Genomic DNA, 14400 nt, shown 5'->3' with positions numbered 1-14400 from the left:
CTGACTACTATTTTGGGAAATGAAGTACAGGTTTCGGCGGAGTCTCAGGAGATATTCGAACAAGTCCTCCTTACAGATGACGACTCTGCCATCTTTGTCGTGCGCTCTTATCCAGAAAGTCAGAATAATTTTTGCTTTGCAAAGGCAGGTGAACCAGAGATCATCCATTACTTGAGCGGTAGCACTTGCTGAAAGGGGTAATTGTGAGTAGGCCTTGGAGTGATGCAATCAGGGCAATCCAGCACAGTAAGGACCTTTTTGGAGAAAAGGAGCCAGTTGAGTCGCCTTGCTGACCACTTTGCAGTGTTCCATTTCTTTCCAGACCGTAACAGACATGATTTTGCTGCGAAAACGAGTGCTACGAAAACGACGACATCCATCAAGAAGTTCGTCGACTCTCTTTGACGTCCAGGAAATTCTTGATACTTTTGTAGTTTCTGAGAGGTCCGCTTTTTAGCACGTTGACAGAGATTGATGTGCCAACGACGACTCCGTATAAAAATGGTCGACATCCCAAAACAGTTGCTTCTGCAGTGTGGTATATATCTTTCAGGGAATATTGAAAAATTTAACTTTAGATCCCCACGTTGAGAACCTCGTAAAAATGATGTAGCCTTAGAAGATGCTCTGCGACATTATTGGATAGCCAAATTTTACGTTCAACTTTTTAGTGCTTGATTAGGGGACTGTTGACATTTTGGAAGACCTGATGTAGCTATAAATGCAAATAATGACTCCCTATAAAGATCGCAGGGATCTCAAGAGATGTTCCCAGACATTCTTTTGATGTCCAGGGTATTCTTGGAGAAAACTTGTACTGCGTTATGAACGGACTTCCGGCACTTTGACAACGAGACAATGCTGCGAATACGAGTGGCTGGCTTCGTAAAAAGGGGATGGAGAGCGGCCAATGAGAAAAAGATTTTTATTTGAATGGATTCAACCGTGGTTGCGATGACGACTAGCGCCCGTTTGGAGGTGCAATTAAGCTCGGATCCATGAACGATGCCAATTCGGGCAAGTCTGCTGGGATGGCGGGAGAATAGGCAACGTTAGTGGGAGGGTGTCACGTAGATTGACGAAGCAGATAGAGTGTCGGCATTCGAGTCTATCGTTCGGCAGAGGCAGATGCAGCGAGCACGAGGCGGTTGGTGGGTGCAACGGGCGATTGCGAGTCGAGTCGAGTGCGAGCATCGGGTGCGCTTCAGCTTCACCTCATCGGTGGCGCGCATACTCGATTACATCGCCAGCCTCGACTCTGCAGCCACTACCGCCGCCGTCTCCCTCACCCTGTTCCATCTCCAACGCCAAAGGAGACCCTGTACTCCGTCATCTCCAGACGACTTTCTCCTCTTCTTGCCTCTACAACCACCACCCATTGCCTCTCCGCTCTTTTCTCCGCCGACTGCCGTCTGCTTCCTCTTCAGCTTCGATGCTCCGCGCCTCAGCGCAACCAAGTCCTGCACCATGGACGCCCTCACCGACTTAGATGCGGTGCCCATCTTCCACCAGGTCTTGTACGAGAAGGAGGCGCTGAAGCTCAAGGAAGGCCAGTCGGAGGACGCGCTCGACCTCGCCTTGCGCAACGCTGCCCTTGCTGCTGGCGTTGAAACACGCGACCTCGAGCTACCAGTTCGTTCAACCAGCCTTGCAGAACGACTCTGTGCATGCGCTGACCCCGTGTTACTCTTAGGACTCGTTCCCAGACATTGCGCGCACCATCAACTCGCCTCTCCGCCGCTCATCCGTTTCGGCCAACACGCAGACTTCATGTTCGACCGACATCACTACCCCAGAGTCCCTCGGCTCCACGGACGATCCTGACCGCACCGCTCTTCCGGTACTGCCTGGAAGAACGTCACTTTCTACCCTCCCGACCTTTCTTCCCTCCACGCGCTCCTCTTCGACAGCCGCATCCATACGTAGTCTGAAGTCCAAGTTTATGCGTCACACCCATAGCTTTGCACGGAAAAAATACAGGTTTGCCTACCCATGGTCTTGAAACAGAGAGCGCCGACTAACTCCGCCATTTTAGCCAGGATGACGGCTCCCTACACACCGCGCAACAGCGCTCGACTGTGCATCGCTTTGGCCAGGTGCAAGGCCGGCTGACGTACAAACCCTCATCCGACAAGGGATCTCGCCATTCGATTGCCGAGTTCGACGTAAAGTCGCTCGCTTTTGTTGCGCAGTCTAGACCTTCCTCCAGCGCCGGCTCGTCGGCTTCCAACCAGCAATCCACACCCAATCGGCCTTCTCCTGTCACGACCGAAGGGCAACGTGCGGCCCTCAAGCTGGCCATGGAAAATGAAACGTTTCGCGAAATGTGGCACGAGCATATCAAGTCGTTCGAGCGCATTGCGATCTATGAGGTCAAGCAGAGGAATTTGCTTGCGTTTTACGAAAAGTATTCTCGGAAAACGCTTGCTCGTCAGTGGGATGGAATCCGGGAGCATGCAATGGCACAGGTATTGCTAAAAACCATGCCCGGACAGTTTGTGTACGGCTTGCTGACTGAAACCCAGCATTCTCAAGAGTGTCAGTTGCTTGAGGATAAACAGTTGAAGTCAGATGTCGCAATGATTGAGAGCCAGAATCAAGAGCGTTTGAACTCGGAAGTCGCCCTCAAACACATGAAGGCATATTGCAACACTGCTCCCATTCCCGGCGGACCCAAGAAGCGCGTTGTCACCGACGAGGACCGGCAGCGCCTCAAGGATCAAGAAAGAAACCACGAGTCATTGAACCGCAAGCACGAGACGAGCCGGATGCTGTCCAGGGCAAAGCAAGAGAAGGAATTGCGCGAGTTGAAGTTGGTACAGCAACAACAGTGGCAAGAGCTGGAGGCACACTCTGCGACAGCACGCGCCGCGCTCAACGAGATACTCCAAAAGTTGTCTACCCGCCTTGAAGATTTGATCCGTCAAAGGCGGATCCGCGCCGTCTCGCGATGGTACGTCAGCCTTAAACTGTGGGACAGGACCACCACCGAGAACGACGACATTCCACCACCCGAGGACATACCAAGCGTCCCCTGGCCGGACTCGTCGACGGCCGAGACCCTAGCCGCCAGGTCGTCGTCCATTTTGGACACGTACATCACGTTCAACAACCTACCACCCGCCGTTTCCCTTTCTCCGCCAACCATCACGAGACCACAGGCTGAAGCCTCTGCTTGATACCCTTCAAGACCCTTGGATCGCATAGCCTCGGAGTTTTATTTCTCTTTTTTCCTCTATCTTGGGATAGCTGGTGGTTCTCGTCCTTGATACCCTCTTCCTTTTGCTAGGCTCTAGGCACCTTTGATAGCGTATGAATTTTCCTTTTTGCGGGGTAGCGGACCAAGTTGTTGACGCAGTTTATAGGCCTGGATAAGCATATTTGGGCATGGCATGGTTGCTTTTGTTAGAACATTGAGGGGAGCTTGGAAGGTGCTTGTATGCCAAGATTACAGGGCTCGTATCGGCATATCCCAATGCTTTCGATTTGGATGAGATGTAATTGCACGCGGGGAGTCCACTTCGATGCGGAAGAGGGGGTCTGAGTCAGTCCTTTACAGCTTTTCTAATCGAGTACGGCACCTCAGTCCACGTCATGATGTGCTTTTTACGGACTACAACATTTTTGATTATGGGCCCGACCTGTGAAGATTTCGCAGCGAACAATGGTGGAAATGCACTTTGAACCGCTGATGAACTTCTAACAAGACTTGAAGTCGGTAGCAATCCATGGCACGATCTGCGATGACGGCACTTGTACAATGCCGATGCTGGGGGAATGCTCGTCACGCCCGAAAGCGGATCCCGGGGGTAACGAAATTCCAAAGTAAGGGACCCATGTGGCGCGTCGTTGTGGCTTGAAAACCAGGTACCGCCGCCCTGTGGCCCTCAGATCTTGATAACTTTCTAAAGCCAACGTCGACTCTGCCACCAGCCCTCAACACCCACAAACCCGCCTGCCAATTGAACCGCGCCGACGAGTTTTAAGAATGCTCCGCGAAGACCACCCCGACATTTCGCCCACGACGGCCTTCCGCTCCCTCTCCACGACGACCTCGCCCCACCACGGCGGCGGCGGCGAAGACAACGGCAGCAGCGCGCTCGACGACATTTTCGGCGAGCCGTCGCCGCCGCGCGCGCCCACGGTGCTCAGCCAGCTGGACGACGTGTTTGGCTGCTCGCCTCCGCGCCCTCACGCCCTCCACACTCCCAATCCCGGCGTCGTCTCTTCAACCCTCGAGTCTTCCTCTCTCCCTTTGACGGGCGGGTCTGCGACCCACCACGAGGTCTCGGACATCCCCCGCCTGCGCAGCATCCACGTGACGGCGGGCTACCGCGACGGCATCGCGGCGAGCAAGGCCGAGCACGTGCAGGACGGCTTCGACGAGGGGTTTCCGCTCGGCGCGACGCTGGGGCTGCTGGCGGGGAGGGTTGTCGGCGTGTTGGAGGGCGTGGTGGCGGCGCTGTCAAAAACATCTATTTCTGCTACTGCGCGACAAAAGCTTTCTGGGGCGCAACAACAACAAGAGCAAGAGCATGGTAGCAAGGTGACGCACGAATCGGCGCGCCAGCTCCTCGCGCAAGCGCGCGCGGAGCTCGACGTAGCCGCGCTGGTGGGCCCGGAGTTTTTTGACGACGAAGGGATTTGGCGGTTTGGCGTCGACGGGCAGGAGGACGAGGTCACGTTTGCGGTTGTGGCGGCGCAGCATCCGGTCGTTGCTAGGTGGATGAAGGTCGTCGAGGAGCTGGCGAGCGACCTGAGGCTGGATTTGGGGGTTTTGGATAGGCGGGGTAGAGGGGGGGAGGAGGAGGGGGATGGGGAGAGCAAGATGATGATGAGCTGAGAGGGTCTCTGGATCTTTGCATTGTCGCTGCGAATTGCGGTGGTCGTACTCAGCACGTACGTTGGTACCTCCGAGGACTGGATTGCCGCCAGTGTCGGAATCGGCTCCATACGCTCAAGAACTCTGCGCATCTCTGCCGGCGGGCGCGAGGGAGCTAGCTGGTGGAGCTTGTTTGCCCGTGTACAGCTGCCAAACAAGCTCACGAGAGGCGGGTCCGGGCCGTTAGTGCTCGAGAGAGAGAAGGGCTCGAGGGAGACAAGTGCCGCTCCAGCTGGACGCCCGGAGGGGGTGCCTGGTCTACAAGAAATTGAGGACGGGCCTGGAAGAGCACGACTTCAAGATGACAGCAGGCATTTGCTTTCGAGCAATCTCCGGAAGGTCTTGGAGATGCCAATGACAGACGGATGGCAACTGACGGCTCAGCAAACGCAAAGGATTCTCCACTAGGGCACATTTGGTCCGCTTTGGTCTTGGGCAGACATGCGGTCATCATCGCATTTCGTGCTAAGGCTACCTGGAAAGGAGCTGCAACGAATCGCAGGCCATGAGCAAACTCCAGCAAAAGTCACACCCGCTGCGTTGACTGCAAATTCGGACTGATACTCTCAAGACCTCCATTTTTTGGTCTGCTCGTCCACTCCAACGCCAAAAGATCAAAAGGTCGTTACTAGAAGTAGAAGTTGTTGCAATTGGCCCAGAAGTTGGTTTATATCCCGTTCGGCAGCGCTCCGTTGCCCGTCGCGTTGGTTGCGCCAGTGATTTTCCAATCCGTCACCCTGCCCTTGTAGTCGGATATCCTGACATCCTCGACGCAAACGCTAATGACCCGCACCTCGTCGCCCTCGACCCACCTCCCGCGGCCGCCGTCGCCGCTGCTCTCGGCGGGGCTGGTGCCAAAGACGTCGTCCTCGCCGTCGTCGAGCTCGGAGCCAAACGTATTGTTCTCGAGGTGGCGCGCCTTGAGCCACTTTTCCTCCTCGCTGCCGTGGGCGACGAAGTGCGCGGTGCCGTTGATGGTGGCCGAGATGCGCGACAGCGCCGCCGTGTTCATGCCCAGCAGCAGCGTGGCCAGGGAGCTCCGGGAGGCGGCGGGCGGCGGGCTCGAGGCGCGGCCCGAGGTCAGCGTCGGCGGGCGCGTCGACACCCAGTCGTGGACGAGCAGCGACACGCGCGGGTTCTGGAGGAGGTTTGCCGTCTTCTGGGTGCCGGGCGGCGTGGTCATGATGATTTGCGCCGAGGCGGAGTAGGGCGACGACGGCAGGTAGGTGTAGTTCATGAGCGAGATGTGGGGCATGGCGTCGGTCGACGAAGTGGCAAGGTGCAGCTGGTGGATGGTTAGCAGCGCGTGGGGTCGTGTGGTGAGAGGGTCGACGTACAAAGCGGGCATTTTGGAGGCACTGGACGACTTCTTCGGGGAGCGTGGACGAGGTTTGCGGGGCATTGGAGGACGAGACTGGAACTTCAGGCATGATGGCGGTGGGCGACGAGGTTGGAGACGGAAGAGGAGGAGAAGGCCAGCGCCGTGGTGTTGATATGAGCTTGGGCAAGATTTAGTTGCAGATGGTGAGCTAGCTTAGCTGGGAGGGACGGGACGAAGTCTTGTAGGGTGGTGACGTCGGCAGATACCCACCCGACCGGTACACGGCTGGCGATCGGAAGAAGAGTAAGAGCCTTAGAATTGAGGCCTGAACTGCCCCCAGATCCGCTCAGCCACGCTGCGGAGCGTCCGCCACCCGCGGAGAGACGCATCATCAGCGAGGCAAGGCAAGGCGAAGCACCACCGCACAACCTAAGCATACGTAGCGCATGCGACTCATGACCCGCTGCATGCCCGCGACACGACGCGCCCGTTCGTGATTATTCTCCCTAACCACCACCTCCTCGACAACCTCTCCACCCATTCATCCCATCCTCGCCATACCATCATGGACCCGCCGCACGATTCATCGTCGTCGCCTACCGATCCCCTGAACTCTGACGGCCTTGGCTCCAATGGCGCTGCGGACCCTGTTCATGCTCCCCCGCCGCCTGCTGTGGACCCGGGCGTCCAAAGGGTCGTCGACGAGGTCATCCACTCTGATGTTTGTGTCGTCGCCGCCCAACATTGTCCCAAATGCCGCCTGCTAAGCTGTGCGCCTAGATCGGAGTCACCACGCTGCTCACCCGTCTGAAGCAGAGCATCGCCTCTGCCAAAGTACGCGTCATCCCCGACCTCATGCCACCACCCACCAGCTGACTTGTTCAGGACTTCTCCACCTTTCTGACCAAGCGCTCCAAGCTCGAAGAGGAGCACGCGCAGGGCCTCAAGAAGCTATGTCGCGCGACCAACGAGTCCCTCCGCCGCCACGACTCGCGCCAAGGGTCCTACCTCCACCAGTTTGAAGAGGGAACACGCCTGCATGAGCGCATGGGCGACAATGGCATGCAGTTTGCGCTTTCGCTCCACCAGATGCACGAGGACCTGACGGAGCTCACAAACAATGTCGAAAAGGGCCGCAAGCAATGGAAGTCGACCGGCCTGGCCAGCGAGAAGAAGGTCTCGGACGCCATCCAGCAGATGGAAAAGGCAAAGGCAAAGTACGACTCTTTGGCCGAGGACTATGACCGAGTCAAGACTGGCGACAAGACCGCCGGCAGGGTCTTTGGCATCAAGGGGCCCAAGAGCGCGGCGCAGCACGAGGAGGATCTCCACAGGAAGCTCCAGACGGCTGATCAAGACTACAAGAGCAAGGTGGAAACGGCGCAGATGCTCCGCACAGAGCTGGTGGAAAGGCTGCGGCCCCAAGCGGTGAGCAACATTATGGAACTGATCAAAGAGTGCGATTCGGCCTTGATTCTACAGATGCAAAAGTTTGGTAAGCAACACACTGCGCTTTACCTGAATTTCTGCCAACAATGTCCAGCAACGTTCAACGAGAAGCTTCTCCTTAGCAACGGCATCCTCGTCGCACCCACAAACAACCCAGGAGAACCAGAGGCCGCGAGCTTGAGGGAGATATTCTACAAAGTCGACAATGACAAAGACCTTACCAGCTTCATCACCGGTCATGCAAGCAAGGTTCCAAGACCTCCCGAAATCAAATACCAGCAGCACCACACCCTGGCGCCCTCGCAGCCGCCACCTTCCGCAGCTCCACCAGTACAGAGTCCTCCGTTTCAACCTAGCCCCCCGCAGCCGCCTCCGGTGCAGACGAACCAACCGCCGCAGTCTCAACCGCCGCCTTTCCTTCCCTACGACATTCCTCAGCAAACGTCACCCATTCTGTCGAGCAGCCACACGGACAGTGGTTTCAAGCAGAACCCATACTCGTCGTCTCCTCCAGATTCACGGCCACCGTATCCTACCAACGACGTTCCTACGCACGGCTCTTACCCACCACCCCCTGGTGGCTATGGTGGCCCTGTAGGACACATGGCGCCGTCGTATGGAAATGCGCCTCCTTTGAAGCCCGTGTTTGGTGTCAGCTTGGACGAGCTTTTCAGAAGAGATGGATCCCCAGTTCCCATGGTCGTTTTCCAGTGCATTCAAGCCGTGGAGCTGTTTGGCTTGGACGCAGAGGGAATCTACAGGATCCCGGGCACGTCTACACACATTCAGGACATGAAGGCCATGTTTGATCACGGTAAGTCTGTTTGCGCCAGTCTTTTGCTCTTACTAACGCAGAGTAGATGCCGCCGCAGTCGATTTCCGCAACCCCGAAGCATTCTTCCACGACGTCAATAGTGTTGCCGGCCTGTTGAAGCAATTCTTCCGGGAACTTCCTGACCCGCTCCTGACGCATGAGCATTACCAGGAATTCATCGAGGCGGCCAAGATTGAAGATGACACGGTGCGGAGAGACAGCCTGCACGCCGTCATCAATGCGCTGCCTGATCCCAACTATGCAACGTTGAGGGCCTTGGTCCTGCACCTGAACCGCGTGCAGGAGCGCAGCACCAGCAACAGGATGAGCTCGTCGAACCTTGCCATTTGCTTTGCGTAAGTTGACAAATCGCTCCAAACGTGACGCAACATCTCTGACACTTTGCAGGCCAACCATCATGGGGCAGCACCAAGGCCAGATGGTGGACGCTGGCCTCCAGGCAAAGGTGGTCGACACGATCATTGTCAACACGTACCAGATTTTCGACGAGGACTGAGGCCGGAAATGTGTTGGTCAATCTCCAAGTTTTTGTATGCAAAGTTGGAAGTCGGGGGACAGCGCTTGATACCAGATAGTAACAGGGAGCCTTTTTTAAACCTTTATTCTTTTGACTGTGAATGGTTCATGACAAGAGGCTGCATCTCGACAATAGTTCACGTCGTCGGCAACTATCTGGTTGGGTTAAACAGCTCTCGGCCCTTATCGGGGTTAGTCGGGGCCACTACTCCAGCCACGGACCTGGCGCTGCGTCATTGACCTCCCACGTCTGGCTTCCTTCAGCCTTCAGCCGCCAGTTCTCTTGAACCACACGCAGAATGTAATGTAAGCGGCCCCCAGAGCGTCTCTACCTGAATCCCGACCTACAAGAGCAGACAGTCGTCTTCGCCTCTCTTCGAAAATCATCTCCAAATCCGCCCGGACCTGCGCGTGTCGCGCCGGCTGCCAGAATGTACAATGGCGTGCCTTGCCGGTTCCGAGCCTTTCACCACCGCTTACAGTTGACGCCTGGGGGTCTCTCTCGCCTTGGTAGCCTCCGGTCACAGTCGAACCTCGCGCGCACGCCCAAGAAACCTTCGAATGCGTCCACCCTCAAGTCGGCGCCGCCAGCCGGCGCGAAACCCAAGACGCAGCAGCAGCAGCAGCCGCCGCCCAAGAAGAAGCGCAGCAAGTGGTTGCGGCGGCTCGCATGGACGACAGCGCTCGCGGGCGGCGGCTACGTCGTCGACAACCAGTTCAACAACGCGTCGCTGACGCGCAGCCTGCGCACCTTCAAGACGGGGCTCGTCATCGCGGCCGACTACAAGATCAACTTCCGGGCGTCGCCGCCATTTGCGAACAGCCTGAGCGACGTGCACCACCGCAACGCCGAGCGCATCTTCAACCTGCTGCGCGAGAATGGCGGGCTGTATCTCAAGATTGGCCAGGCCATTGCCATGCAGAGCGCCGTGCTGCCGAGGGAATTTCAGGCCATGTTTTCCCGCATGTTTGATGATGCGCCGCAGAATGAGTGGGCCGATGTTGAGAGGGTCGTCAGGGAGGACTTTGGCGGGAGGAGTGTGGAGGATGTCTTTGGCGTTTCGTTTTCCGGGGAAGAGGGCAAGGGCGTCATGGAGAGGACGGCGCGGGCGAGCGCGAGCGTCGCCCAGGTGCACTGGGCTAGGCTTCCCGATGGGAGAGAGGTTGCTGTCAAGATCCAGAAGAGGGAGATTAAGAACCAGGTCTTTTTCGATCTGTGGGCTTTCAAGTAAGTGTGGCAGCATACGTTTGAGACTGGATGATTGACCGCCGAACAGGGTCGTCGCACGGGTCTACACGTGGGCTTTTGACTTGCCCATGTACAGCTTGGTGCCGTACGTGTCGGAGCGGCTGATGCTCGAGACGGACTTCGAGAACGAGGCCGACAACGCAGAGACGATGAAGCGGCTGGTCGAGGCGGAACCGCGGCTGCGCAACCGGGTCTACGTGCCGCGCGTGTACCGAGAGCTCTCCAGCAAGCGCGTCATGACGGCCGAGTGGATCGAGGGCACGCGGCTGTGGGACAAGGCCGAAATCACGAGCCCCTGGCGAGGCCCCAAGAGCGAAGGCAGTCCTGGAAATGGCGGCCAGCCTCTGCCCCCGCCTCCCCAGGAGACGCTTGCTTCTGTTGTTTCTAATGACCCCCATAAGGAACAGCTGAAGCCTGATCGCACCACCTACTGGAAGGGCGCTGATGGCAAGGGTGGATTGGGTCTCTCGCTGAAAGATGTGATGGAGACCATGGTCGACCTGTTTTCAGCGCAGCTCTTCTTGTTCGGCATCTGCCATTGCGATCCGCATCCGGTTCGACTCCCTCTCCTCGAGTTGATTGCACACTGGTGCTGATAGGGCTCTAGGGAAACATTTTCATCCGCCGTCGTCCCAATGGCAAAGCCGAACTGGTCCTCATCGACCACGGCCTCTACATCTACATGGACGCCGCCTTTCGGCACCAGGCAAGCCCCACTCCATCAACATCGCCAGTGAGAGCAACAACGTGGCTAACCATCCTCCCAGTACGCCCTCTTCTGGAAATCGCTCATCGCCTTCGACAACCGCACCATCAACGACATTGTGCGCAGCTGGGGCGTCAACAGCCCGGACCTCTTCGCCAGCGCGACGCTCATGCGGCCCTACGACGGCGGCGACAACTCGACGTCCAACTCGATCAGGAAGGGCGTCAAGGGCAAGACCGAGGGCGAGCGCGCCTACGAGATGCAGATGAAGATGCGCGCGGGCATCAAGCAGATTTTGTCGGACGAGACCAAGTGGCCGAAGGAGCTTATCTGTAAGTCCCTTTCTTTCTTCCCCCAAAACAAGACAAACAAGACGGGCACAAAACTCACACCCACAGTCATCGGCCGCAACCTGCGCATCGTCCAAGGCAACAACCAATACCTGGGGTCGCCGGTCAACAGGATCAAAATCACCGGCCTCTGGGCCAGCCGCGCGCTCGCCGAGAGCAGAGACCTGCCGCTGTTGGAGCGCCTGGCCAACTGGCTCAAGCACCTCCGCTTCCGCGCCGTTCTGCTGGGTAGTGATGCTGTCTGGTACTATGCGTGGATCAGGCAGAAGCTGGGGTTCGGTGGCGGCATGGAGGCCGAGATTGAGGAGCGCATGAGGGTCATGGCGAAGGATATGGGCATTGAGTTGAATCATGAGGTGTTTTCGGGGTAAGTTGGGACGGGGAAGGGGAGGGGGAGGAGGGAGTGCATGGGTAGAGAAGAGAGGTTAGAGTTTTTGCATTTTTTTGCCCTCCCCTCCCCCTATTCTGCCAGATAGATTTGCTTTAATTGTCCTGCCATGAGCATTTGCGGGGAGGTAGACAGAAGACTTTTAGATACAAGACTCAACTCTTTTACCTTTTCCAACACTTGATCTGTTTGTTCGCATGCAAGTGAATAGAAGAAGCTCCCCAAGTCTTCCTTTCGCCGTGCCGCTGTGCTGCAGTACGGATGTACGGTGTGGGATGGTCGACCGAGAAAAGGAAAGGCCGGTGTTTCTGCTGAAGACGGACAGACGTGTTGTGGCGTGTGTTTTGGCAGGAGCGGGCACTTCCCTCCATTTCCCCATCGTCCGCATTCCAATTCAGGCCTACGATGCGTCATGGAAGGAGCGATGGTTTTTTTGGGCTTGGTTTGGTGGTGCTGTGGAGATGGGGGAGGGGAGGGGAGGGCATGTGCGTGATGGAGTGCAAAGTCTTTTTCTTTCTTTTTTTTTGGGGGGGGGCAGGTTGTAAGTGTAGAAGGAGTGTTGCATGGGGAGTATTTAGATTGTGAGGGGTTGGGGGTGGTGAGGGAGGAGGTGGTTCTGAGTCTGACAGAATGGGTGCAGTGTGTTTGAAAAAGGGGGGAGGAATGGGGTTGGTTTGAAGAAGTGCGAATGGAAACATAGATACCAATGCAGGTGGACAACGGTGACCTATCGAGGAGATATTTCTGTCATGTGCCAATACTGCTAGCAGCTGTGTACCCAAGTTGGCAGTAAACTTACCTCGAGTTGCCCTTGCGTCTGCTGAAGACGTGCGTCTTGGTAGGTTGGACAGCAATATGATTTCGAACCCTCCCAAGTGAGAGCGGCGTGCTGGAAAAGGGGGGGAGGAGGTGGGCTTAAAAATTGATCCTCTTGCGTCAATGTTGGCCCGGGAGGGTTTGAGAAGTGCGAATGGGAAGCTAATATAGCAAGTAGAGAATGGCGTCTTTGGAAGGAGAATTTCTGCCAAGTGCCAACACTGTTGTTGTATGCCAAAGTACATGGATCGGATAGCAAAATGGTCCCGAGTTATCCCGAGGAGGAGAGATCGGTCGCTGTATTCAGGGTGATTCCTCATCCATTAGCTCTGGTTGAGGTCGAGATGGCGCTGTAGGAAGATCCAGGATCGTCGAACAGGCGCGTGGTGATGTTCCGCTTAGGTCTTCCAGAGCTACCCTCGATACGTCGAGATTTGAAGACATCGATCGTACCCAAAGGTTCTCCTTCAAATTGAGCATGCCGATGAATTCGGAAAGTTGTTGCTTGCGGATATGAGCTCGCGCAGCAATTTCTCCAGAAAGATGAATTTCCCTAACACTGCACGACGTGCGGCGAACCTTGACAGGAGACTGGTTGAATATTTGGCGAGAGGTGGTGGTGCTATGTAGGGAGAGACGATTTTCGAAATTTGACCTTTTTGCGTTGATTTTTGGACAATTGGCTCTTGAAAAGTGCTCCTGATACCGAGCGAATATGGCAGGGCGCGTAGACGAGCAACGGCTGCTGCTGCATAGATTACTTGCTGGGTCGTCGTTTCACCGTAATTTTCAACCCGCGGCAATTTCGATTGATTTGTCTCGACGCTCGACTTGGGGACACACAACTTGCAAGATGATGACTCGGAAGGCAGATTATCGCCGGGTTCGTGGGAATGAACATGCCATCATGATGCCTTCAGCCTCTCCCGTCGAGGCTTGTGTGGGGTTGGTGTGCGGAGATCTGTCGGCATCGCTCCTACACAATTTGTCGTTGGAAACCAAAAGATGAAGCATTGCCACTAAAATGACGCCGAAATCTGAGCCTGGTCTTCTAAATCGAAAATCACGTCGCGCGGGACTGCCGTCACTTGGGAGAAGAGGTTGTGGGGAAGTGATTTGGACAAGGTTCATGATGCACAGAAGCCTCAAACCACATGGATCTCGGGACACAATTGTGCTCCAGCTGCTCACAGTCCCTGAAATGAGGGCGAAAAGCTGTCGTGGATCCGCTGGTGTGGATTAAAGCCAAGTGTTTGGGGTTGTGGGCAAGTCTCGTGAGAGCAGTGCGTGTTTCTGCGGGATGGCTCGGCCGGAATCAGTAGAAAATATGGGGAACACGGCGGCCATCAAAGGATGAGAGTGTAGGCTCAATGTCAAGTAGCCAAAGCTGGCAAGTTTCTTGTTGGTTGGTGCTCGGGAAGCCTGCAGCTTCACCAACGAAGAAGCAAAACAAAGGCTCGGCCAGAGGCAGAGTGCGCAAGGGATTGGGCAGGCTCGAGGAGCTCGGTTGTTGGTGAGGTCGGTGTTGGTTCCAAGGTAGGCAGAAGAATGCGGCCGACAGCAGTGTGGCAGAGCTGGAGTTGATATGGCCTCGTCACGTTGTCAGCTTTTTATTTACTGGGCTTTCCCAATTCATCCACTTTACATTACGCGAGCCTTCAGAGACGGTCAACCTCGCATCAGGTCCCTCGACCTCACCCAAACAACCTCACCTCTCACCCCTCTTTGCCTTTCAACCCCCTCCACCCTTGGGCTCTCTCGGCGTCTCTGTGGGCTTTTGTAGCAGCGACGGCCACCCTCGTCAGGTCTGCAGTTGAAGTTCCCGCTCCCACCGCCTGGTCCCCTTCACCGCGCCAGCTCCGCATCTTGCTCGCACCGCTCCCGCCGG

General features: G+C 56.3%; 5 protein-coding genes across 5 annotated transcripts; 4 read left to right on the top strand and 1 right to left on the bottom strand.

Moving 5' to 3' along the window:
- Window positions 1-1098: 1098 nt before the first annotated feature.
- Window positions 1099-3615, top strand: BKA78DRAFT_324131 (uncharacterized protein). Its single transcript, XM_066889262.1, has 3 exons — window positions 1099-1632; window positions 1694-1980; window positions 2036-3615. The coding sequence occupies exons 1-3, from the start codon at window positions 1129-1131 to the stop codon at window positions 3177-3179; spliced, it is 1935 nt and encodes a 644-aa protein (XP_066740718.1). The 5' UTR covers window positions 1099-1128; the 3' UTR covers window positions 3180-3615.
- Window positions 3616-3988: 373 nt separating this feature from the next.
- Window positions 3989-4843, top strand: BKA78DRAFT_256234 (uncharacterized protein; the record flags this gene model as incomplete). Its single annotated transcript, XM_066885069.1, has 2 exons — window positions 3989-4464; window positions 4543-4843. 2 exons carry the CDS (start codon window positions 3989-3991, stop codon window positions 4841-4843), a joined length of 777 nt encoding a protein of 258 aa, XP_066740717.1.
- A 599-nt stretch (window positions 4844-5442) lies between these two features.
- Window positions 5443-6540, bottom strand: BKA78DRAFT_34361 (uncharacterized protein). The gene is made up of 2 exons (XM_066890430.1): window positions 6220-6540; window positions 5443-6167 (listed from the first exon to the last, which is right to left on the bottom strand). The coding sequence occupies exons 1-2, from the start codon at window positions 6310-6312 to the stop codon at window positions 5550-5552; spliced, it is 711 nt and encodes a 236-aa protein (XP_066740716.1). The 5' UTR covers window positions 6313-6540; the 3' UTR covers window positions 5443-5549.
- A 73-nt stretch (window positions 6541-6613) lies between these two features.
- Window positions 6614-9083, top strand: BKA78DRAFT_324122 (uncharacterized protein). The gene is made up of 6 exons (XM_066889261.1): window positions 6614-6924; window positions 6984-7037; window positions 7089-7698; window positions 7747-8466; window positions 8513-8822; window positions 8875-9083. The coding sequence occupies exons 1-6, from the start codon at window positions 6769-6771 to the stop codon at window positions 8981-8983; spliced, it is 1959 nt and encodes a 652-aa protein (XP_066740715.1). The 5' UTR covers window positions 6614-6768; the 3' UTR covers window positions 8984-9083.
- A 130-nt stretch (window positions 9084-9213) lies between these two features.
- On the top strand, window positions 9214-11874 carry BKA78DRAFT_324111 (ABC1 domain protein). The gene is made up of 5 exons (XM_066889260.1): window positions 9214-10231; window positions 10281-10806; window positions 10860-10958; window positions 11020-11290; window positions 11357-11874. The coding sequence occupies exons 1-5, from the start codon at window positions 9435-9437 to the stop codon at window positions 11677-11679; spliced, it is 2016 nt and encodes a 671-aa protein (XP_066740714.1). The 5' UTR covers window positions 9214-9434; the 3' UTR covers window positions 11680-11874.
- Window positions 11875-14400: the final 2526 nt, after the last annotated feature.

The sequence above is a fragment of the Phyllosticta capitalensis genome (assembly GCF_038381095.1).
Source record: "Phyllosticta capitalensis strain CBS 128856 chromosome Unknown BKA78scaffold_10, whole genome shotgun sequence".
NCBI lineage: Eukaryota > Fungi > Ascomycota > Dothideomycetes > Botryosphaeriales > Phyllostictaceae > Phyllosticta > Phyllosticta capitalensis.
The sequence above is the reverse complement of the archived record's forward strand: the minus strand, read 5'-3'. Positions and strand labels throughout refer to the sequence as shown.

Excerpts from the sequence above, each read along its gene's own strand:
- BKA78DRAFT_324122 (XM_066889261.1), top strand. The coding sequence starts at position 6,769 with ATGGACCCGCCGCACGATTCATCGTCGTCGCCTACCGATCCCCTGAAC. Across the intron at positions 7,038-7,088 it reads AGAGCATCGCCTCTGCCAAA|GACTTCTCCACCTTTCTGAC; the intron begins GTACGCGTCATC and ends TGACTTGTTCAG. Across the intron at positions 8,467-8,512 it reads GAAGGCCATGTTTGATCACG|ATGCCGCCGCAGTCGATTTC; the intron begins GTAAGTCTGTTT and ends AACGCAGAGTAG.
- BKA78DRAFT_324111 (XM_066889260.1), top strand. The coding sequence starts at position 9,435 with ATGTACAATGGCGTGCCTTGCCGGTTCCGAGCCTTTCACCACCGCTTA. Across the intron at positions 10,232-10,280 it reads TTCGATCTGTGGGCTTTCAA|GGTCGTCGCACGGGTCTACA; the intron begins GTAAGTGTGGCA and ends ACCGCCGAACAG. Across the intron at positions 10,807-10,859 it reads GCCATTGCGATCCGCATCCG|GGAAACATTTTCATCCGCCG; the intron begins GTTCGACTCCCT and ends ATAGGGCTCTAG.
- BKA78DRAFT_324131 (XM_066889262.1), top strand. The coding sequence starts at position 1,129 with ATGCAGCGAGCACGAGGCGGTTGGTGGGTGCAACGGGCGATTGCGAGT. Across the intron at positions 1,633-1,693 it reads CACGCGACCTCGAGCTACCA|GACTCGTTCCCAGACATTGC; the intron begins GTTCGTTCAACC and ends TGTTACTCTTAG. Across the intron at positions 1,981-2,035 it reads TTTGCACGGAAAAAATACAG|CCAGGATGACGGCTCCCTAC; the intron begins GTTTGCCTACCC and ends CCGCCATTTTAG.
- BKA78DRAFT_34361 (XM_066890430.1), bottom strand. The coding sequence starts at position 6,312 with ATGCCTGAAGTTCCAGTCTCGTCCTCCAATGCCCCGCAAACCTCGTCC. Across the intron at positions 6,168-6,219 it reads GCCTCCAAAATGCCCGCTTT|CTGCACCTTGCCACTTCGTC; the intron begins GTACGTCGACCC and ends ACCATCCACCAG.